This window comes from Ruditapes philippinarum, unplaced genomic scaffold (assembly GCF_026571515.1).
Source record: "Ruditapes philippinarum isolate M1 unplaced genomic scaffold, ASM2657151v2 ctg1326_1_1_1_1, whole genome shotgun sequence".
NCBI lineage: Eukaryota > Metazoa > Mollusca > Bivalvia > Venerida > Veneridae > Ruditapes > Ruditapes philippinarum.
Window position 1 is genome coordinate 99752 of NW_026865722.1, and position 26220 is coordinate 125971.

The 26220-nt window shown below is 31.8% G+C and overlaps 1 protein-coding gene across 1 annotated transcript in view; it reads right to left on the reverse strand.

Annotated features, from left to right (window-relative positions):
• The window catches only part of LOC132730094 (uncharacterized), a 59459-nt gene extending 33776 nt beyond the window's left edge, over positions 1 to 25683 (reverse strand). The window contains exons 1-12 of the mRNA XM_060715948.1: positions 25472 to 25683; positions 24221 to 24314; positions 23248 to 23346; positions 20463 to 20632; positions 10941 to 11044; positions 9554 to 9656; positions 6765 to 6965; positions 6347 to 6559; positions 4685 to 4837; positions 4432 to 4483; positions 4080 to 4206; positions 1938 to 2068 (exon numbers count right to left, since the gene is read on the reverse strand). Of these exons, the coding sequence (XP_060571931.1) occupies positions 1938 to 2068; positions 4080 to 4206; positions 4432 to 4483; positions 4685 to 4837; positions 6347 to 6559; positions 6765 to 6965; positions 9554 to 9656; positions 10941 to 11044; positions 20463 to 20632; positions 23248 to 23346; positions 24221 to 24314; positions 25472 to 25586 (1562 nt within the window). The 5' untranslated portion in view covers positions 25587 to 25683. The remainder of the gene's footprint in view (positions 1 to 1937; positions 2069 to 4079; positions 4207 to 4431; positions 4484 to 4684; positions 4838 to 6346; positions 6560 to 6764; positions 6966 to 9553; positions 9657 to 10940; positions 11045 to 20462; positions 20633 to 23247; positions 23347 to 24220; positions 24315 to 25471) is intronic.
• Positions 25684 to 26220: the final 537 nt, after the last annotated feature.

A 26220-nucleotide genomic window follows, 5' to 3' on the forward strand; every position in this document is an offset into this window, starting at 1 on the left:
ATAACCAAAATTATTACAGCTTTTATCTTGACTGACTCGTTTAAGATTAATATTTGTATCTTTAAAACATTCCATGTCTGATTGAAATTCATAATACAAATCGTCTAAACCATTTTCATGAAAGAGGTCAAAATCTGGTTCTATATAATCTTTCATATTTCTTATTCTTGAGTTCCAATCTCCTAACAGACAGACAGAAGAATATTTATTACTGAATGAATCAAGTTCACCTTGAATTTCTGCAAAAGGTTCGCCAGTAGAGAAATCAGATGATTCAGGTGGCACATACACGACACCATATAAAATATCATTACTTTTTGTTACTTGTTTGGACAGTACAAACCATAGAATAAGTTTACTTTCTGATTCAATAATGCGCACAAACGGTGTTAGGTAATTTTTAATCCCTAGACAAAGGCCGCCTGACCGTCTTTTCATTACATCCTTGCGATTTTTAAAATGCAATTTAAAGTTTTCAAAATTCACACTACATAAAGAATCAAGTTTGGTTTCCTCAAAACATACAATGTTATATTTATCAATAAATTCACAAAAATCAGGACAATTTTGTTTACATAATAAACCGCATACATTCAAATTAAGTATTTTCAAATAGCATATATTGTTATTGTGTAATGACTGTTCATCCAAAACGTTCTTATCACAACTACAAAAATCATTTTGTAATACACATTCACAATAAGTATCGGTAACCGAAGTGTCAATTTGCACGGTTAAATCTCCCGACCTGTCCTAGATTTTGCCACTGGTGGATACGTGACTGACTGTCGCGCCGGTTAATTGAGGACCTGGCAAACTAATCATGTTTATAGTTACACTTTCACTGGTATTATTTGAAATGAAATTGTCGGCGATAAAACTCAAGTTTGGTTCATTATCGCAAACACGTTTTAATTCCGTGTCTTCTAATGGCGAGTTTGCTTTGTGTTTATTCTGCTGCTCGTGTTGACGCAGAGGATCAAAACGGTTGCTGGTAGGAGTCACAAAATTTAAATTTTGCTTGGCAGACGTATACGATCTAGAATTTTGAGCACGATAAACCTTTCTATCGTTTATTGGATTCGATTTTGGGGAACCATTTCTGGAGGATATGGTATCTAAATTTGTATTCCTAGCCTGCAAACGGGGGTTCGAGCAGGATGATTGAGTGATGCTGGCTTCTTTTGGTTTAGGGGGTCGTGTATCAAACCATGCCTCGGTATCAGGATCGTATGTGAGTCCGTTAACATTCAGCGTGTCATTCTTAAAATGCACTGTATATTGATCTCTTTTGCCCTTGTATTTACGTAGCACAGGAAAAATCTTGCGTCGCCTAAGTTCAACATCTTGTGGGAAGTGCTCATTTATAAAATATTTGCTTTTCCTGGCATTTAATTTCACCCCAGCTTCACGTATTAGCTCCCTTTGTTCAAAAGTTTTTATTGAACTCGATAAATTAAATACTATTAAGCGAGCCTCAGCTTGATACTTAATTTATTGAATGAGTTTATTAAAATTATATTATGCGAGCCTCTGGCGAGCATAATATTATTTTATTTAACGAGTTCAATAAATAGTGTAATAAACTTTCACGAATGTATTATTCTATTTATCACATACCAAAAATAAAGACCGTTTGAAGTGAAAAAGAACCATTTTTCATTTACTCGCCTATAGCATAACGCTAACATTTTGCGCGTCTTGACGGTATTTTTATCTAACCAAAATTACGTCACGTCAAAATATATGCACGGCTGTTCAATACATTTTTTTCAGAGCCGTTAAAGCGGCAAGGGTATGTGATAAAATTTGAAAAGGAACGAGAAGTGTTGTAGAAAGGGACGTACTTTGTTGTCTGTAAACAGTTTACGTTACAAATAATTCAATATCTTTTGTTTTCGTATGAAAGTCTTTTTAAAAATAGAAACTATTCTTACCAATTATATTTTACATCTTTCTTCTCTCCATATGGAACCTCAACTTCACATTCTTCTACGCGACTTTCACCTCTCTTTATCGTTCGGTCTACGGGTGCGGTGGTAAAGCGTATATGGTAAGACTTTTCTCCCTGGCACATGATGATTAAAAATAGGAATAGCATTTAACATCATGAATTTAATTGTCACCAAAGCAACTTTAACTTTACAAATCGATCTAAGTAAAAACAAAGAATAAAACCCCTTTAAGATTTATTTCCCCAAATCTAGTAGGTAGATCTACTACTTTATCATGCTTCACAGTCAAATGTTAAAGCATTGACAGACTTAAAAGTTTGGCTAGATATATAACGTTGTCATTAAAATAGTAAAAAGAGAGCTTTACATGCGAAATATTCCAAAATTACGGAGCCCCTAAGATGACATTTTCTACACTTTTTTTCCCCGGAACTTAATTCGTTTTTACGAAATAATAATTCGTTTTTACGAAATAATAATTCGTTTTTACGAAATATTAATTCGTTTTTACGAAATATTAATTCGTTTTTACGAAATATTAATTCGTAATTACGAAATATTAATTCGTTTTTACGAAATATTAATTCGTAATTACGAAATATTATTTCGTAATTACGAAATATTATTTCGTAATTACGAAATATTAATTCGTTTTTACGAAATATTATTTCGTATTTACGAAATATTATTTCGTAATTACGAAATATTATTTCGTAATAACGAAATATTAATTCGTAAAAACGAAATATTATTTCGTAATTACGAAATAATAATTCGTAAATACGAAATAATATTTCGTAAAAACGAATTAAATTTTTTCTACGGTTTCAAAGAGTGTTGGTAATAGTTATAAATAAGGCCTCAAAACTAAGTTCCTGACTGAATATAATGCATGTACATGCAATATAAATAGTGATTTTTGTTCTCCCCACGTTTTTTTAACTTTACACTATTGTACATAAATTAAAATAATCGCCTGTCAATAGCGTTGAGCCACAGCCGTGATAGTACACGCGCTAGGAAAATTTAGTTAAAATGGTGGTCCTGTGCTTCAAATCGAAACACGGACATTTCTAATAATAAATTGTAAGGAAATATTCTTTTTTAAATTGATTAGATTAGTGAAAATCTGGACCAACCCACCCCCTCGTCCCATTAGTTTTACTAATGTATATGATAAAAGAACGGAATAATATAGCATGTTTCTGTTTTAAAGAAACATATCATAAAAGATTGCCTCAAACATTAAAACATTGCTGATAGGAACATGTATTTGACAATGGGGAAAATAGACCATTTTGGATAGAGAATGACTTCTCACTCAAAAACCCTGTTCACTTAAATATAATAACTTGATATAATCGCAAGGTTGATCAAGGCTTGTAAATAACCCATTTGTGAGATAAGTAGGTGCTTTATCAAGCTCAATAAGATTTCGTAAAAACGAATTAATATTTCGTAATTACGAAATAACATTTCGTTTTTACGAATTAATATTTCGTAATAACGAAATAATATTTCGTAAATACGAATTAATATTTCGTAAAAACGAAATAATATTTCGTAAAAACGAATTATTATTTCGTAATTACGAAATATCATTTCGTTTTTACGAATTAATATTTCGTAATAACGAAATAATATTTCGTAATTACGAAATAACATTTCGTAAAAACGAATTAATATTTCGTAAATACAAATTAATATTTCGTAAAACGAATTATTATTTCGTAATAACGAAATAACATTTCGTTTTTACGAATTAATATTTCGTTATTACGAAATAATATTTCGTAAAAACGAATTTATATTTCGTAAATACGAATTGATATTTCGTAAAAACGAATTAATATTTCGTAAAAACGAATTAAATGCCGGGGTAAAAGTGTCGAGAATGTCACCTTAGGGGCTCCGTACAAAATATGCCATACAAATGCAAAATGTCTGCCCAAGTAAAACAAACGGCACAGCTGCAAATATGTATAGAACCTGCCAAACGCAAGTAAGACGCACACACGTATGAGCAATCTTCATAAGATTAAAATAACATACAAATACGAATAATCGAATCGAAGTTGCTTTTTTAAAACAAAAACATTAAATGTTTAAACAAGATATTCTTACATCGCTTTGTGAACAATCTTCTCCTTGGAAACCTTTAGGACAGTAACATGTCGCTACAGAAGCTGTTTTGATGCAAGTTCCGCCATTTTGACAGCTATTTACCTCACACTTTTGTCCAAGAATACATCTTAAAATGTATAAACTTTACATTTAAACACAATATCGAGTATCTTGGGCAAGGTATCGTGGATTTACAACATTTTTTAATAGTCTGGTCAAGGATGTTTTTAAGACCTGTCTGAATTTCTTTTTAATCTACGTGTATATTGTATTTGGTACGTTTATAAATATGATTTGCTACCGTAAAGTTCGGATTTAATGAAAAGCAGCAATGTTTCAAGGCAAAACTAACTTTTTCTCAAAGTCCTGGCGAATGCACATCTTATTTCCATTGCATCTGCATTCTGTAAATATAGTAAAACACACTAAAGTACTTAATTTTCATAGATAAAACATAACAAATAGATAGCTATGAAAAGAATACAAATGATTTATGTTCAACAAAACATAAACATACTTACAGCAGATATTCTAAACAGTTTGTAAAATAGAACAGGTTAGTAGTTAATTAAATAACAGCTAGATATTGCAGCAAATTGTTTTACCTTTATTTGGTACGAATGAAATTTTTGCTTGAAATCCTTTGAGGGCAAATGACACGTCTGTTTTGAATTCAAGGCGAAGAGAGTTACCGCGTGTTAGGAAAGTTCGCCCATGTAGACTTTCACCACAGTATGGTCCACCAAGCAAAGCAGAGTCTGTAGAATAAATGATAGAATCGGGTCATCAAAATAATTCCGTCGAAGATAGCTTATACTTATGAAAGAGATTCGTATTTTTATACTTTTCAAGCGAAATACAGAGTATTTATAGAGAAATTAAAGTGATATTTAACTTCTTGTTTTGCAATATTGAAATAGCGTTATCATTTACAGTTTTTGCAGGCGTTGTTTTGTGCTGCATTGTGACGTCGCATTTACAACACTTCAAAAGTCTGGACAGCACTTATGACTGAATTAAGGCTATTTGTGTTCGGATTTATTTTCTTAGACCATTTTCTATCATTCTAGATAGTTTTCAGAGCAAAATTCAACAAAAAGTTGTTTCTTATTTATCAGATTTTTCAAACAAAATCACGTCGTCAATGTACGGGTTTGCAAATATGGAAGGGAGAAAATAAGAACGGCCAGTGTATCTGCTGTGAAATATATCACGCGTCCGACCTTCTTAGCTTATATAAAGGAAATTTCCGATGGTGTTAGTAGAAGTATCAATATATAAAAACACATGGGTTTGTGGGTAGCCGAGATGTAGCCGAAGGTAACAGTATTTTTACGAGGGATGGTATTTTTACTGTTACACACAAACCCATGTGTTATTTATTTTATTACCCTGAACAAATACTGTGAAGAACTTAATTTGTAAACAAAATCTAACTGTAACAAAAATAAACCAAGAGTAGTAATAACTAAACTGTCCTTACCATGCAAGTTTTAAGTGTACTGTATGCCTACTTGAGAAGCTTCTTTATTTTTATTCTTTAAGCAAGTGATGATATCTATACCAGTCATAAACATATAATAAGCTGTGTTTTATTTAGAAAACAAAACAATAACCCATTTATAAGGTTATGATCTGTGAAATATGATCCATCTGTATCCAGAATATTCTGACAAAGTGCATTTACAAAATAACGATGATATCCTACAGATGTCACCAACTCTATCTGTAACGTTTCACTGGTTAAAATTGTTAATAATCCTTATTATTATTCACATAACAATTTCTTCCGTTGAAAACGGATGTTTACTTTTTGTCTCTTCAATAAAAAGATAGTTTATACGCGAAAAGAACTCTAGGGTGCAAAGAACTAAATTTTATGAGAGTCATAGTTACTTTGGTGATGCCCTAGGCCCTATTGTCGAAAATTAGAATAAATCGAGAGAAAAATGGCGGCAACTTTATTTCATTTTATTTAGAAAATAGACCACGTCTCCAGCTTATATACTGTTAAAAAATACCGTTACCTATGTAACAGTACAAAATTCTTAGTCACGTGGTACACTTGCATTAACAGTAAGAATAGCTCCAAGAGGCCTATGGGAAATTAACATTACGAAAAAAGTGATGGGTAATAACACAAACTATGCATCTGTAATTTGAAAGAGTATCAATTAGGCACTGCTAATCTCACATGCATTCTTGGCATGTGATTTATAGTAATTAATTTAAGAATTTGCAAAAATTTGAAACTACAATTTCAATACCATTTCTTTCTCCAGATAAAACTCTCAAGAAATCAAAGATACAGTTGTCCGATTCTTCAATGTCGAAGTAGTCGAATTCTACCTGTACCACGTGATTAGGTAATTGATCGTTACGTACAACAACTATACAATCTTTGTTGTTTTCGTATTTAGGTGCTGTATATACCAAAATGTCGCTCTCCATATCGACTCCTTTGTACATTCGACTACAGTCTAAAAACAAAACAATATAATGATAATCCTATACAAAAAAAAATTCATATTTTGATACTGCTTACATTACATCTATCACAAAAGAAAATGCATTACCTAATGTATACTACCATGTTCTTGTTTATGAAATATTTGTTTATAGTTTTACCGGTTACAAATGTTTATTTTTTTTTCATTAATTCTGTGTAACAATAGTTAGCATTACCATTATTTCCACCAACTGGAGATGGGGTTGTTGATGGTACAGGTGCTGGAGTAAAGTTGTCCTCGACAAACATATAATCAATAGTAAAACGTTCACCTTCTTGTTTAAGAGGATTTCTGTACTCAATAAACATTGAACTTGCATGATAAGGCAGAATTCCCAGAACACTGTCACTACATATTGTACCGAGGGGTTTTCCTTCTGAAAAGTAATTAATGCAGGTACACTTTAGAATATGAACAAGCTAATTCGTTGAATTTATATCCCCGTCGAAACATGCAAATCACTTGGTTTAAAATATACAGACTACAGACGATACTAATGATACAAACCCATAAAAATCAGCATTGCCAATCTAAAGGACATTATTTTAATGTATTACGGCAGTAGTTCTTATAACATTAAGATATTTTTGACATTGATTTTTGTCATTTGGTAGTTCATTAAGAGTATGCTAATATAAGAATTACAACCTTTGGATTTAAGTATAATGAAAACATATCCATTGCATTAATTCCAATTAGACAAGTAATTGATATAATTCAAACACTAACTCCGATTTATTTGATAACTAAGATACAAAAATATTAAAAAAATTTACAGCTAGTTCTTGATGTTTTGTTGTTAATGGGAGATTTAATATTATCATTAATTTATATTTCTCATTTGTAGATAAAATATGCTTTAACCTTCTTTCGATTAATAATTGGGCAGGCGAATAACCGCATCCTAATGAAGGTGATCATATGCTCTACGAATGTCAATTATTAATCGATTCTTCTAGATCTTCTTTTTTTTTCATTATGTTCTTTGCATCCACAACTATCTTTTTAATGAAACCATTTGATTGCTCCGCGCCCACAGGCGCGGAGCTATTTGTGTTTACTATATTTTTTGTCCATGGGCCCGGATTTGATCAATAAATCCTTTCGATTTAAAGCTAAAAGTAAATCCGCATTCAAGAACTCCTTTCGATTTCTATATTAGTTTCCCCGTCGGTGATTCGCAGCATGTCATATTAATGAATGAGAACCGGAAAGCAGTTCTGCTGTACATGAATTCGAAAGCTATAAATAGCTATTAATGTTCTGATTTTTGACACTTAGGTTATAAATTTGTTATTTCCCTTTTTTAGTAGTACATGAAATTATAATTTGTTACATTTTAACTACATTTACACACAGCATATCAAGTATACTAATAGTGAATGAATTTGTCAATATAAAGAAGATTTCAGGCATAACACTTTAACAATTTTGCTTTTGATAATTATTTTTAATTTATATTTATGAAATTAAATGTTTAATAATAACATGTTGATATATTGTTTGTTTTGAAATGATTAAACTTTAGTTTATAAAGTTACATTTAACTAGCGTCAGTGAAATAGCATACCACTTTGTGAAAAAGAAAAACAAGTAAGGGTATGACATGTCCGGGGTCCGTATTCGACAGCGACAGCTGCATTTTGTGGCCTTACGAGCGGATGGACCCTTATTAAGCATAGGCAATAGATAGACATCATGATAACAACAGAAACTTTGATCTGCAGTTTGAACATGAAGACAGGAGAATGTTTCTAATTTCTGTAGAACAGCACGGATGAATACTAACATATTTAGTGTCAACCTTTATTTGGCCTCATTATCATTCACTTTATTACGTCACTATGCGGTTCTATGAAGTACTATAAAAAATAGAAGTCGACTATGGACGAATTCGATATAGTATCGACTTTTGTTCTTCTATGAAAATTAACGCACAGAAATACAGCGTTTTCATTGGATGACAAATAAAGTTGGACACTAAATCATAATATTAGTCCCTTTTGTTACTATTTGTATATTTGTTATTATAATAATAAAAAATAGACTTTGATATTTTCATCATCTTATGTTACTGACTACAGTAGTGACACAAACGGAACACAGTACAGTCAAGTCACATAACATTTACAAGTCTTGTAAGTCTTGTTTGTAGTCAATGGAATTACTTTCATTGCCAGGTAGGCATCAGTGAAAGCATTTTTTATATTAAATATCTTTCCCCTCTTTTTAATTATGGACAGTGCATAAGAGAAGTATAATTATGCAAAAAAATGGTTTACAAAACATTCGGAAAAAATCTACAATAGTACTTAATCTGAATACAACATGACCTGTGCGTAGGAATAATTTGGTAAGGTATCTGTAATGAGCGCATTTTTTTGCGCGGAGCTTCTCAATTGCTGCATTGCAGCAACATTTGTACTTGTTGACTATGTATTTAGGATGATGTTTTGTGTTGCGTTTCTGTCTGTTTGGCATATTCAGCAGAAATGAACTGTGATCCATTGTTACTTTTCAAAAAAGTCAATTTGGCAAATAGGGATGGCTAACGCGTCGCATTAATAATCTAATGAGCGCTAGACGAAAGAGTGCCTGTAAGCCTATAGCTTCCTACACAATAGAACTAAATTTAATCTGTTGAACGAAATACGAGAAAAATAAAAGACATGATGGTCCTTATACTTTTTGCGGGTTAGGAAACTACCCGCCTATATGACTGAAATACTGTTGGAAAAAGGCGTAAAATGAAACAAACAAACAAACAAACAGCGTGTTGTAAGAAGTCTACTCCAAAAAGTAAACATGCAAAGGTTAAAGTTTAAAGCTATGGCGACGCATTTGTCTGTGGTGCAGTTGAATATGAATAGAAAAAATATATCAAAACGGAAAAATAGACGTTTAGTTGTGGGTTTGTTCTTAATATAATCACAGTTAGTCATTAAAATACATTCAAATACTTACGTGTACTGTGTCCTTCATAAATGGTTATACTTTCCTCCTCACAACTAGCCGAGCCAAATTGTAGCATTTTTAGTTCCAACGTTAGAACTTTGTCCCCGGGTGCCTGAAAAATCATATGTTATTATGTATAAATATATAATACTGCACGTTTGTAGCGTCATTTTTCATTGGCTAATCGTGACGTTTATATAGTTTTATATACACGGCTGCTGTCGATTCATGTATTATAAATTCGTTATAAAGAGTGTTGACAGGTTGTATGGCCGTATATAAACGGCTATTTACCTGTTTCAATGTGTAGTGCAGTTTGTGACTGTATATAAAGCTGTTCTGAAACCATCATATTTTGTGATGGTGGATGAGCAGTGGCTATGCTTTCATGGCTGTTCTGCTAGGCGGTGTGCCGTAATTGGACTTGCATATCGATGTGGTGGTATGTGTGTATATATTCTCTCATTTCTGTAATAATTTATCTGCACACTTGTATCTTTATCTGATCCAACGTAGGGATTGAATTTAATTATCTCCCTTTATATATACTTTATATGTCTAAATTCATTGTATCCTACGGATCTATTTGATCTTACGGGATTCAGTGACTTTCGGAAATAGATATATAGTTCTCTGGTCCCAATCAGTGAAGAAGACAATAAAAATCTCATCGATGATTTGTGAGACATGATTACAGAGAACAAACTCTTTTTATTCGAATGTTGAGCCTGATTCAATGGGTAGTGCAGTTTGTGACTGTATATAAAGCTGTTCTGAAACAATCTTTTTTTGTGATGGTGGTTAGCAGTGGCTATGCTTTCATGACTCAACTGCTAGGCGCTGTGCCGTAATTGGACTGGCATATCGATGTGGTGGTATGTGTGTATATATTCTTTCATTTCTGTAATAATTTATATCTGCACACTTGTATTTTTATCTGATCCCACGTAGGAGAAAGTATAACTGTATTGAATTTAATTATCTTCCTTTATATATACTTAATCTGTCTAAATTCATTGTATCCTACGGAGCTATTTGATCTTACGGGATCCGGTTGACTTTCGGAAATAGATATATAGTTCTCTGGTCCCAATCAGTGGTTGAACGACGCTGGATCGATTGACACAAGCTTATCATGACATAAAGTAATTGATAATATGCAATGAGACCCATTAACATTGCGTAAACCGATTGTATTCAATAGGTGTCCGTGGCGAAGTGGTTAAGGTCTTTGATTTTAAACCACATGCCTCTAACCGCTTTGGGTTCGAATCCTGCCAGGGACTGAATAATATGATATGATCTAGCTAGCTTATGTAACATGCCTGAAATAATGCACAAAGGGGCACTTGAGCGTTTCTCCACCTGTAAAGCTGGAATGTTACTATGTCATTACCTGTATTCTGTAAAAACAATCCTCTCCTAAATCCACTTTATTCATTATACTTGAATCTTCACCACCAAATATACTGCCTATGCACTTAGAGTCACCCCCACCTTCTGCAATAGGTTCATCATTTTAACAAAAACATTAATTTTTTCATCCCTATAAATTGCTCTGTTTAATGAAGAAAATAAAAAAATCTACAAAACAACAATTTTTCTTCAAATTTATATGTTAGGCCATGTTTAAACATGGGAAAACGCGATTTTGGGCAATTTCAAGTAGTTTCATCATTTTCTGCTAATGAAGAAATTAAAAAAAGCTACAAAACAACAATTTTTCTTCAAATTTATATGTTAGGCCATGTTTAAACATGGGAAAACGCGACTTTGGGCAATTTCAAGTATTTTCATCATTTTCTGTTAATGAAAAAAAATCAAAAAAATCTACAAAACAACAATTTTTCTTCAAATTTATATGTTAGGCCATGTTTAAACATGGGAAAACGCGACTTTGGGCAATTTCAAGTATTTTCATCATTTTCTGTTAATGAAAAAAATCAAAAAAAAATCTACAAAACAACAATTTTTCTTCAAATTTATGTGTAAGGCCATTAGTCCAAGAGATGGCGGGGTTTTATTGCAATTTACCGTATCACCAAAAGAAACATTGCCATTATAAAGTATATTGTTTGAAGTTTCTAAAAGCCCATTTCTTAAGTTACACAGCCCGGGCAAAAATATGAAAATTCAAGATGGCCGCCAATATGGCCGCCATAAATTACAAAATACCATATGATTTTTGTTTCTTGATTTTTTACATACGGATTTTGTACAATGTAGTTTTAATTGCACAATATCAGGTAAAATATGGCTACTTTATGATTCAATCAAGCAAAAATGACAATTATATGGCAAACTTTAAAATTATCACTATCAATTTACCAAAAAAGTGGTAAAAAATAGCATTTTTTGATAATATGATGACTTTCGTTTTTCCGTATTAAAACAATATAAATGGAATTGCTTTGAAATTGTGTGTATTTTATCAATTTAACATAGCTAGACAAGTTAAGCATAAAAAATCATTATCTGAGTATTAATGATGTAAGAGTAGAGCTTCAAAAGTGGGTGGGGTAAAATTACCGAAAAAAAAATATTTAAAATTACAAATGTTCCCAAAACAAATTATTATTTCAGTTAATGTATAGGATATTGAGTTTAAATTATAATCTTATTTTTTGTCATTTGAAACATTTCTTGATAAGATTAAGCATAAAAACTTCATTACCTGATCATTTATCACAAATGAGTACAGCTTCAAAAGTGGGTTGGGTAAAATAACCGAGAAAGAAAGAGGAAAAAAAAGAAGAAAAAAAGTTCAAAATTATTAAGCTTCTAAAACCTGCCTTTACTTTACAATTTTAGTGTATTTTATGATGTAATTGAATTTTTGTGATAAAGAAAAATAAAGATTGAATTACATTAAAGAAGAAAGAAACATCATGACATCGCAATTTAAAATTATCACAAAAAATGGTACCGAAACACATTTTTTGAGATTTTGTTGCCTAAAGATATATCGTAGAATAAAATTATGTCATAGTTGTCTGTCTTTTATCAGTTGATGATTATAGCTTGACAAGTCATTAAAAGTAGTTAACTTATCATATATCTTAGATTTTTTAAAACTCGGTGGGGAAAAATAACACCTCAACCATTAAATATAATAAACTTGCTTCTTTTGTTCTATAATATATGTCCAAACAATTATGTGATGGCATTTTATATGTTTTGAAAACAAAATTATTGTATGGATAAATACTTTTTTGAAAATGTTTTTTATAATGTTCTTTCAGCAAAATTTGTAAAATGGATATTCAATCTCATTACATTTTAATATAAACTTTAGTTTTGGTTGACGCATCATCAGTATCATTTTAACTTTGACTACTTTATTATCTAACATGAAAGAAAAGAGAAATGGTTATTGTCATTGATGAAAGGAGCATTTATTAATGAATGTTGTGCAAATATCATACTGAATAAAATCACAGTCATAGAAAATTGCAATTATAGTGGATAGCAAAAGGTACTTAAGCCTTAATGGACATATCAATTAAATTTAAAACACAATTTCTGCACAAAAGAAAAAAGTCAATTTCAATACATAAAATAAAAGCAGCATTTTATGCCCCTCCCCTACAAAAAAATTGAGAGGAATTATTATTTGTACAGTGCCATCCCTTCTTCCATATTCCTTACTTTGAGTGTGGTCCATACCTTTGCATATTTTGCATACATAAATTGTGCACTGATGGTCATGTCAAGTCAATAATTATGTCATTCCTGGATGGAGTTTTGAAATAAATTAATAAAAATACTTTTTGACATTATATCGATGTGTGACATTCAAAAATCAAAATTCTGGAAACAAAGTGATCCCTCGGAAGCATTAATCACAACAAAATTACATAAGAATTGCAGACTCGGTTTGATTGAGTCTGTACATGAGAGATAATGAATAAGTGCAACATCCCTCACGCCCCCTAGCACCGGCTTGAGCGGTACTCAATTCTCAACACTTGTGTTGGCATCACAAGTCACACTTGTACTTCCATATTCATAATATGATTAATATATGGTGTTGTCTTTCCAACGACATTGTCATTCATGGATGATTTTTTTACAATTATGCATAACTTTTTTTACATTGATCTGATGTGTATCACGCCAAAACAAGATGTGTTGCTCAAAGTCACCTCTTAATTTTTCATTTCATGCGTTGATACTCTTGTCTGGTCAACAATTCTGAGTTGCACAGATGTGTGTTTCATTTTAAGGTCGAACAAGAAATAATCAAGTTCTGGCTCAAAGGTTAAGGTCATAATTGTCAATTGTCATAATTTGTACATAAATTTGTAAATCTTTGATAGATTTTGGAAATATTATGCGTAAAAAATGCTGCTTTATTAAATGGATAATCATCACCATCATCATCATCATCATCTTTATCTTCCAGATCTCCAGTAATCATCTTCATCATTTATAAAGCATCGTGTCAGGATATATTTGATTTCCTTTCAACCACTCCATTTCATATTGTACGAACTCAAGATGTAAACTTTACTATAATTATGACGATGTTTCCAAATGTATACAATATAATCTGAGAGCTTAGGTTTCTTGCTATGCAGGTAATATGCAAGCACAATTTTCATAGATAGATTTAGGGCATGATAACAACAACAAAGAAGGTTAATAAATGCCATATAATTAAGCCAGTCGTTATGTCCATCTGTAGTATGCCTGCCTAGCTCAATGAGAGAGCATTAGATAAGAAATTAAGGAGTCACTTGCTTGATCCTCCGACAAAGTAAATTTCTCTTTGAAAATAAATCTCTCATCGCTTATTCAAATACCATGTGAGGTAAACAGGGGTCACTTGCTCATATAATAGGCTACTTAATTATCAAGGAAATCTGGTTAGGTGGATCGAAAGCCGAAATAAGACCAAAAACATTTGTTATAGAACACCAAATTTATGTTTCACCCATCGCTTTCTCATTAACACATCCTGATAATTGTGGGACCATACGCCACTTTTAAATGTTACTGGCTGAAAAAAAGTCAAATTGAGCTTTTTTATGATGACCCCCGTATTAACACATCTGCGAATGTTTCAAAACTCAAATTTAACTATTTCATGCTAAAGGCTGAATTATCCTGGTGCTTGGGGTTGTGGATGGTAGTTTGCACTCGTCAGTACCATCCATGAACAGGCTCAATAAACCAAGTCTGCAACATTTTCAATTTTACTGTTTATTGGAATTAAGTTCTTTAGGGATTGTATTTTTTTCCCTATTCACACCTGTAACTTATGCCAGACTAGCATTGTTTAGAATAAATATGCTCAAAATCGTTCAAGCAAATGGAATGAAAAACGGAAAGCTTTAAGAATACACAATATGGCACACTTACGCTCGTTTCTTGACAGCAGTGATATATGCAAGCTTCTTACAACGTCCTCCAAGCAAAATTCAGTATTTAAACAAAAATGTAGTGAAATTATAAAAGTGAAACTTAAAATGTTAAACATCCGTAGACAAGTTCATAAGACAGTAATCAAGGATCTTCAATGTAACCATTGCGCCACTCCATCAAAAAACAGTATATGGACCCAAGTAAAAATAATGCATGTAGCCTAAATATGAAAATTATGTTGAACTAAATAATTGAAAATTTTTAAGATAGGGTTATGGAGTCTTAATATCAGATAAAAGCCACCAAAGGAGAAATCTTAAGTCAGTCAACACATCCTTAAGGGTGATATTTAGTATTCACGAAGGAATTTTAGATTCACCCAATGGGAAAAAAAGTCAAAAAGAAAAAAAAACTAAAACTATTCAACACAGCAATGTTATTGTGCTGAAAGATTTTCAATATATACAAGATAACATCACAGATTGATCAAACTGTCAGGAGCTGACGCATCATTTTTGCCATCTACACAGTCAGTGCTCAGTGTGATTTTGATGCACTCACAAAGTACTGACATTTAAAATCTTATTTCTGCTGAATAGTGAGACAACACATAACATAGCTAGTTGATCTGAAGGGAAAAGCGACTATGTACTTATAAATGTAAATTACAACTAAATGCTGGTCGGTTGCTTTGTGTGAAAATTGTTGCTTTTAAATCGACTTTTGTACAGAATGTATTAGTGCATAATTTCAAGATGTATGTATTTCTATGACAAGTATTGATAGCTTAAACATGTTTTAACTATTTGGATGTTTTGTGTGCAGTAACATTCACAACTTTTGCTAAACTTATTCAAATATGGTTGCTAATTTTATAAATGACAATTCTTCTTACCTTTGTCAAATTAAAAAAAATGATAATGTGTTCATATCATATTTCACAACTACACTCTCACAAAATGCATTTCACAGATATAATGTTCTTGATTAATATATAAGTGTATATTTTGATGTTTTTAATGCACACTTTCTTAATTGTAATTATGATGCAAAATTTCTTACCTTTATCAAAGGCAAATTATGCCTAAAAAAACAAATAAATTAAATAACGGTTTAAGAGAATGTAATATGCTTGTTACCTGAATAAAATAGCAATAAATCTAAAATACTTTGTAGTAAATGTAGCAAAATGTAAGCAAAGTAGTACTTAACTTCCTTCCATTCACAAAAACTATACGTATTGCAAAAATGTAACATGTAAAATAGTTCAAGTGATTTGCCAGTGAGTAAAGATATGCCGATAACATAAAACTATACCAAAATTAAAAAAAGTTTTAGAGAAAGGAAGATAAAAGCTTTTCTGAGGCATAATGGGCCTTTAAGAAAAACATAATCAATTACAGGTGTTATAAATATGTATCAAAATTAATAAAATTACATTTTTTTTTTTGTAGAAAGAACGTAATAAAAACTGTTTTCTGTCCATAAGAGTATGTTGTATAAGCATCGTGATGTCTTCTGGTCTAAGTTCAATTTTATCCCACACACTTTTTTAGAGCTTCTTTTCTGAGACACATGCCTCGCGACAATTTCAATTAAAACACACTTACATCTATTTTATATTACAAAGATGAAACAAAAGTTACCAAAATACTAGTATGTTGTTTTTATACATTTGTGTGTGAATTAATTATGATAAATAAAACATTTAAATGATGTTTTTTTCTTAATGGATTAAAGAATTTATATACTGAAATGTGAAAATACTTGTATTTGCTATACAGCCTCTTTTTTACCATAAAAAACATCTTTTTGAGTACACACATACAATATTTTGATAAGTTTTCACTCCATACACTATAGATAAACACAGTATAAATACATAACGTCATTATAACTGGCGTTTTTTTAGTAAAGACCATATTTACTTCACCAACAATAGGGAGTGCAGCTTTCCAAACTTTTTTTATTCAAAATTATTCAGTAAGAATTTCGTAGATTTCACATAAATATCTGCAATAAAAGTGTTTTACCAAAATATTACTATGCTAGGAACATCGTTAACATAATTTATTGATAATAATTGTCAGAAAATAGCAAAAACATGACTATTAAACATTAAAAAGTAAAAGCATGTTCTGTTAGCACTTTAATTTTTAAAATGTTATGTCGGACCCATTTTTTTAACTCTATCCCTCTGTGATACATTCTCTTGTAATGATTTTTATGGCAAACTATTACAGCTATAATCAACTAAAACAGCTGTAGCCCAATTCTTCTACTTTATGTCAAAAAGATATACTAAAAGGCAACAAAATGCAAAAACTGCGGTTTTTTTTACCTAATAAATTTTTGGTTAATTGTGATAATCTTAAAGGTTGCTATGACATGATGTTTCTTTTTTTCTTAAATGTAATACATATTTATATATCTTACCACAAAATTCAATTAATATATGATTATTGCACTTAAATTGTAAAATAAGGGCAAGTTTTAGGAGCTTATTTATTTCTAACGCGCTTTCTTGGGAGTTATTTTACCCCACCCACTTTTGAAGCTGTACTCATCTGTGATAAATGATCAGGTAATGAAGTTTTTTGCTTAACTTATCAAGAAATGTGCAAATGACAAATAAGATACAATTTAAACACAATATCCTATACATTAAACTGAAATTATAATGTAAAGGCATGTTTTGGGAACATTGTAATTTTTTTAAAAAAAAATCGGTAATTTTACCCCTCCCACTTTTGAAGCTCTACTGTTACATCATAAATACTCAGATAATAATTTTTTTATGCTTAACTTGTCTAGCTATGTTAAATTGATAAAGTACACACAATTTCAATGCAATTCCATTTATACTGTTTTAATACGGAAAAACGAAAGTCATCATATTGTCAAAAAATGCTATTTTTACCACTTTTTAGGTAAATTGATAGTGATAATTTTAAAGTTTGCCATAAAACTGTCATTTTTGCTTGATTGAATCATAAAGTAGCCATATTTTACCTGATATTGTGCAATTAAAACTATATTGTACAAAATCCGTATGTAAAAAAATCAAGAAACAAAAATTATATGGTATTTTGTAATTTATGGCGGCCATATTGGCGGCCATCTTGAATTTTCATATTTTTGCCCGGGCTGCGTATCTTAAGAAATGGGTTTTTAGAAACTACAAACAATATACTTCATAATGGCAATGTTTCTTTTGGTGATACGATAAATTGCAATAAAACCCCGCCATCTCTTGGACTACATGTTTAAACATGGGAAAACGCTATTTTGGGCAATTTCAAGTATTTTTCATCATTTTCTGTTAATGAAGAAAAATCAAAAAAATCTACAAAACAACAATTTTTCTTCAAATTTATATGTTAGGCCATGTTTAAACATGGGAAAACGCGATTTTGGGCAATTTCAAGTATTTTCATCATTTTCTGTTAACCTTTTCCCTTATATAAGCGTGTTTCGACGGCTTTTTGCCCCCCCCCCCTTTTGAGGCCTCAAACAGTGAAAAAATGCCTTATTTAGGCCCCAAACACTGTCTTTTGTTTGAGAAATGTTGTTAAAAAAAGTGACCATTTTTTTTTAGGTGCCGTCCCCCATCCAAATATTACATCAGGGGGTTGCCAGAAGGGGGATGTGCCCCCTTCTGTTTGGGGGGTTTGAAGGGGGGCGGAGTCCCCCTCATCGCCAAGAAAATTTTGGACTTGTGAGAGGCTTAAAATGAGCCCAGGTCGATCATAAGGTAACGTGTAACCAACGCTGAAAAGCCTTTGACTCTATCTCATTCCCTTGAGAAGTTGCAGCACTTTGAAATAAATTTTGATGGAAAAAATCGAGGCAAAAAAGTGATTTTTGGCAATTTTGAGATGTCCCCTCGTTGCCATGGTAACAGGAAATTTAAGACTGAGCATGTCGTTACAAAGGCAATGGTCCAGTCAACATTTGTGCCAAGTTTGATTAGTATTGAAGCATTTTTCATAGTTTCATAGCAGTTTGAACTTGTAACAGGAGGCTTTTCAGTGAAAATGGCCATTTTTCACAATATGCTCATGGGGGAAAAGGTTAATGGAGAAAATAAAAAAAATCTACAAAACAACAATTTTTCTTCAAATTTATATATTAGGCCATGTTTAAACATGGGAAAACGCGATTTTGGGCAATTTCAAGTATTTTCATCATTTTCTGTTAATGAAGAAAATCAAAAAAATCTACAAAACAACAATTTTTCTTCAAATTTATATGTTAGGCCATGTTTAAACATTCAAAAACGCGATTTTGGGTAATTTCAAGTTTTTTCATCATTTTCTGTTAACCCATTACGCGATATATACGCCTTTTAACGCCTGTTTCACCCCCCCCCCCCTCTTTTTTGTGTCTCAAATGGAAAAAAATGCCTAATTTAGGCCCCCAACACTTGTTTTTGTTTGAGAAATGTTATTAAAAAATGTGATCACTTTTTCGGCGCGGCCCCCAACAAAAAAAATACATCAGGGGGTTGCCAGAAGGGGGATGTGCGCCCTTCTGTTAGGGGGTTTGAAGTGGGCGGAGTCCCTCTCATCGCCAAGAAAATTTTAGATTTGTTAGAGGCTAAAATAACCCCAGATCGATCATAAGGTAACCAACGCTGAAAAGCATTTGACTCTATCTCAATCCATTGAGAAGTTGCAGCACTTTGAAGTCAATTTTGATGGAAAAAATCAACGCAAAATAGTGATTTTTGGCAATTTTGAGATGTTCACACGTTGCCATGATAACAGGAAATTTGAGCCTGAGCATGTTGTTGCAAAGGCAAGGGTCCAGTCAACACTTGTGCCAAGTTTGATTAGTATTGAAGCAGTTTTTATAGTTTTATAGCAATTTGAACTTGTAACGGGAGACTTTTCAATGAAAACAGCCATTTTTCACAAAATGCTCATGAAGTAATGGGTATATTATAGGGTCTGCGGTATAAATCTACGAAGCATGATACGATAATACCAAGCGGGTTTGTCTCCCTCTTATAGGTCAAGTTATTGTGACAAACATAAATCAACGATTTTAAAGTATTTAAAAAAATATAAAATAGGATTTTTGTCGGTGTTTCAATTGTAAGTGCAGTAGACATAAAAAGTGAGGAGTCAGCTACAGCCGACTTTGAGTGTATATAAATTGGTCTCAGATTTCATTGACTTATATAAATAGTAATAAGTTGAGATTTTTATACATTGTTGAGTACAATATTGAATTCTGCTGGACGAATAAACACCTGTGAAGCCTATATTGGACAAGACGCTAATTAAGTCAAATATACGTTTTTGACCTCTGTAAAGAAATCCAATAGAACCAGTATTGTAATCAATAATATAAATCAGACCATAAATTGTAAATAACAAAAGAAAATATTAGAAATCAACACAACTTTGTATTGTAACAGAATTACCTAGAGTACAATATGGAGTTTATGTAGATTTTTTCTGACTCTGATAATGCTTAATTGGTGAGATTAAATCAAAACGCTGGAAGTCAATTGGTATCATTTTATAAGTAGTAAAATACTTACTTTTACTCGACTCGATGATGAATTTAAAACCCTTGTCTTCATATGTCTCATCCGACTTGAACTGTAGTTGGATTTCGCTCCCAAATGTGATATATGTCAATGGGTCCCAACCACAGTATTTGCTTGTTGTCCCATCAACGCCCTTTTCTGTAATCTCAACATAGTCCCAGCTACCAAATATAATAATTACAATATTAATAAAAGTGATTAAAAACAAGCACTTATAAAGCATAAAATATACCTTAAAGTCATTCTGAAAGCATTATATGCCTTGTATTTTTTTATTTTGTGAATCTGTTATCAGCTATCCAGATAAATAACTAAACGTATTGCTATTGCAGGCGATTTCTGTAACATAAACTTAATTTTTGAGAGATAAATATTACAAAGGTTTAACAAGAAATTTTATGTTAAAAAGTGGCAAAAAAGGGCAAAACAAGATTTGCACTTTTGAAATGCATTCATAATTTTGCAAAAGGTAAGGTTCGAATTATCTGTTAGTTTGACATGACGTCACAGTTTTATAATAAACAAGTTTAAAGCAAGTAGCTTTAAGATGGATTTTGAGAAACTATATACCTTAAAGTTACATACAGATTTCCAAACCAAGTGTTATTGTTTGTGTTAGAGTTGTCATTTTAAAAGTCGCAAATAACAATTTCATTTTACTGATATGTATCTGTAATTTTATAAGCAAGTAAACATAAAAATGGCCATATATTTAACCAAAAGGGCGGCATTTATTTTCAAAAGATTGGCATGGCCTATCTGGATAACATGCTGAATGTACCTTATCATCTACCGTTCTTCGCAACTTGTGTCAATTAAAGTATAAAAAATGCCGCTGACAAACTATGCTATAAATCTTTTTTAATAATATTAATTTTAAATGACGATATAATTATAGGGAAGACAAAATATTCAGTACATATAAGTTTATAACAGAGAAAAACAATAAAATACGATCAAGATCCGACATTGTAGTGGAAATATGTTGAAATAATACACTTCGGGGGGAACACAATGTGTAAATTTGTCAGGCTACGACATTGTACCATAAGTGGATGCTCTTATAAACTTTTAAGTGTTTAGGCGGGATACTCGTATATAATTTAAGTATAGTTTATACCATAAGATCAACCACTACAGACTTTTTTAATAGTGAAGTGTTTATTTCTATAAATTTGTAGTGAATTACCGGTATTGTGAAAACAAAGCTGGGTTTAACGTGACGATGCAGATTTTCATACATAAACACATTGGCTTTTACATGCACGCATCTTATTAAAGAGGTTCTACCACGTGACTTTTATTTTGGGTATCAGATGCAGAATTTCATTGAATGACAAATGTGTCACATTCAATATTCCATGACAACCGTTGCATTTTCTTTTTCAAAATTTTATGTAAATTTTCTTTATATTAAGGTTGGGAACTGTAGATCAATGTATATCAGTGTGATTTGAATTGTGTAGAAGATGTCAGAGATGTCTTATTTCCAGTCCTTGAAGATTGCTGAGCATGACATCAACGCGTCTGTGATATGTTTAGTGTTGCAACGATTCAATTTCTATGCTGCTGGAGTAACATTAAATTTTGTCCCTGTTGAACTCTGGGAATTGGGACAAATAGCCAAGCGTCTGCTAAACAAACCGCACTACTAATCAGGTAAAATAACCGTTACACGGAGTTTGTGAATACACTAAAAATTTTCGCAGTGGTTACTTCCCCTGACCAGTACAGAGATGTTTATGTTGTCTTTACTGGCCATATTTATGAGAGCCTGTTATATAACATAGCTATGGGGCTGATTTGGAACGCTTTTGTGCGTCGTGTTGACGCTAGCGTCAACAGGACAAAGCGCCAAACGGCGCATTGTCGGACTTTCGGCTTGTCGCCCTGTCGCTAACGATGTCGTTGTCGTGCGGCGTGTTGTCGCGATGTCACATTGTCGAAGGATTGGCTTATTAGCCATGCGATATCGCGACAACGCGTCGCACGACAACGCGCCGCACGACAACGCGCCGTTTGGCGTGCTTTGCTAGAGACAAGACGACATCGCGACAACGCGCCGTTAGGGACAAGACGAAAAGGCGATAACGATATAGGTTGCGTTGTCGCTATCGAAATTGCAACGCGCAATGTACCAAATTAGCCACCATACATAGTCGTAGAAGCATTCTACGAGGGATAGATTGATTTTGACGTGCGTGATATCTTAAATATACTACACAGAATCTGATAGGGATCACGATGGTGTATATTTTAAATGGGTATACAACAATTAATTAGTTAATAGTAATGTTTTGATAATTTTGATATTCAATTTCAAGTATATTAATTTTTTGTTTTTTTGTTATGTGTTGATTTATCACTGAAGCTTGAGAACCGTGTATTCTAGATAAGGGTTTTTCTTGTTTTTTTGTGTGCATGGGTGATACAAGTGGAATGCGTTTGAAAATGAGCCAAAAGTGGAAAGATCTCAATATCGAGTGTTGCGCCCATTTCCGATGATTACGACCTGACACTGTCTCATTATGCCGCTGATAAGCCCGCGTATGGCGTCTTGTGGGATTCGAACCTACTGCTCTAAGAGGGCCTGTCTCAACTCCTGTATGATAGTTTGCTGAACAAGGGGAGATGAAATCGCTTAATGTCTCAAAACTTCAGGTACATACATTTTGCATAACTGAAGTCCTGAGACAGAAAATGACTCCCAGTTACTCTATTGTACTAGCTTTATATAGGTTACAATATGAATTTTAGAAAACTATTGATTACTTACATACAGTTCTCGCTCTCTTCGACGCTGAAGTAGTCGGATTTTAAGATCATGAAATGATCTTGAGCGGTCTTAACCGTCCATTTACAGTCTTCATTTACTCTGAATAGAAAGGAGATTGCAATTTGAATAAACTTGAAAACATATACAATAGAAATCTGTAAATCAGGTCGTTTGTTAACTTCTTAAAAGTATTATGTCTTCTTAATTAAAGCCAGCATGCCCCCAGATTCATACAAACTTTCATGAATCTTTTTTTTAAATGTATTTAAATGTAAAAAAGGTTTGTAGCGAATAAAGAAAGTAATTAACGCATTTCAAATTGTAATTATGACCTAAATATGTACAAAATATGCTGCAATAGCACTTATTGCGTTCGTCACGTACTTGAAATAGGGTGATAAATACTGTTAAATCAGTCAATAATTTCTTAATCACATAACATGTAAATTATTACTTGAATATTTCTACTTTTCCTAGAACTGTTATATAGTTGGTGGCTGAGAAAACAAATTAAAATTTTCTCACTTTGGAAAGTTAGTTTATATATACATGATTGTTTAAGTGTCATATAATGAAGGCTTAACTTACGGAAATGTGTATGGACAGGACTTAAGAAAAAGCAGTGGATATACACTGAACTCTTCAGATTTAATTTAACAACAAAGTTCAGAAAAGTTTTGATGATGGTATACCCTATATCCATAAAAACTTTCAAATTCTTCTTGATATCTAAATTTTTTGAGATTGTTTACTTTACCATCTGTGAAATAACAAGATTGGTTGTTTTGGTGCATAACATATTTACAGCTTATAAATAGACTAATATCGTGTGAGATAAGAGTTAGCTTCATTTATTGTGTGTGTTTTTTGTTTTTACTTGGTATACTCAAGTCACGTAGAAACAAATTTTCCTCTACCGCCGTAGTAGAAATCTGTCTTATAACAATTATTTTGAATTTTCAACATGAAATACCTGTAAAATTCTGTGCCGTTGAATTCTTCCGTCCGGAGCTGAATTGCAGCTACACCGCCCTCTAGTTCTAAATCAATTTCTTCACCACATGGTGCTGTTTATAGAAAATGCAGCTTTAGATTAAATAATGAGAGGCAATACATGATTCATTATTAAACAGGTTATATGGTATTTTTTGTAAATGTAACATTATCAAAATAAATGGGCATATCATAGGACTGTCATTGGTTTTCATATGTTTGGAACAGCCGATCTAGTTGATCTAGGTTAGTTTCATCCACATTCTTTTAAGCTCGGCTAATAGAAACTTTTAAGCAAAACTGGTTCAAACGATTGCAGGAATGTGGAACATTACTGCTATATATAAAAGCAATTTAAAACAGAATTTAGTTTTGAACCATATTTAGATTAATTGTCATTCAAGTTTAGAAATGCTTTATCAAAAATTAGGATTATCTTCACATAAACTGGCTATTGAAACTTGACGCTATTCTAGAAACAGAGTGGAAAAAATATTGTATTTTTGTCAAAATAGAGATATTGGAGATGAAAACCACTTTGCTATCTCTTATTTGTTGTAAGAACATTTTAGAAAACAATATATTAAAGCCTATTATTAAAGAGTGAAAATCAAGCTACAATATAAAATATTTCCAAATGTTTTTACAATGCCGATTATGGAAGGCATTTACTTCACTTTGATTTTTTGTGTGTGAAATTGATTTATATGTGAACATCTTATTCATCCTCCACAATATGTTAACAATGTAAATTGTGTTAGATGATAAAATTATGTTATATATGTATATGCAAATGTATGATAAAAAGACAAAAAATCTGTACTGTTCAAGTCAATAAAATTATCTACCTATATATCATGAAAGCTTAATTCAATAAACAGTAGGAGTTTTATACTGATACTGATTTCCAATACATCTCAACATATGAATACACGTAAATGAAACAGTAATGATTATAATTGTTTATATACATTTATTTAATCATTTTAATATAAGACAAAGTATTATATAGTATATTTACATTTAATTTCGTGTATTTAAAAATCAAAGTTAGAAAAAGACCGTTACTGATACACATATTCAGATGGGGAAAGGGATTAAGAAAGTCTGAACAAAATGCTCGATCAATACCGCCTTGAGTTAGGAATTATCATAAGTAAATGCATGTGTATTTATATCAAAATCCAGAAATAGATCTTATCAAGTTATCATGATCTAAAATTAAACCTACCTTCCCTCTTAGAACGTAAATTCTGTAAAGCCGTTTCAAGAACATCTGGAAATAGTACGTAGGAAAAGCTACACTTCGCCAAAATGGCGAAAATCAAACAGTTTAATCCATGCATCTTGTTTTTATAAAACGCATTTATAACAAACAGACGCTGGTTTCACACTGGCTTGCAAATCCAAGTATTCACTTGTTTCTCGTACATACAATGTATATATATCTCAAATTACTCGGATACTTGGAAAACAGGATGTGATTTTTTTATCCTGCTGAAACATAGTTGGTTAGGTCGAGTGTTTCAAGAGCTCACTTAGCAGAAAGCCTGTTGTATTTATAAACAACCTATTTCTCGCTATAAAGTTATAGATTCTATGAATTAAAGATTTTTGGAAAAATAAAAAGTGTTGGAAAGGTTTAGATAATGTACAATATAGTTCATTTTTTATTCTTGATGAAAGCTGTACAATATCTAATTATCTTCTTTCAAGTGAAACCCTATACACGAATAACTATAAAAATCAGTAGTACACAAATCAATACAAAATATGTGCAATAATCAAATACACAAATATATACACAAATACGCACACATTATAAACACAAATATATGTTCAAATTATATATTGTACACATTTACCTACATGCATAAAGAATTTTACAGACAACAGTTAGCAATATCATTCAAACTAGAAAGTGTTTCATAAGTAAACTACTGATGTAGATGTTTACATGACAATAAGTCGATTCTGAGT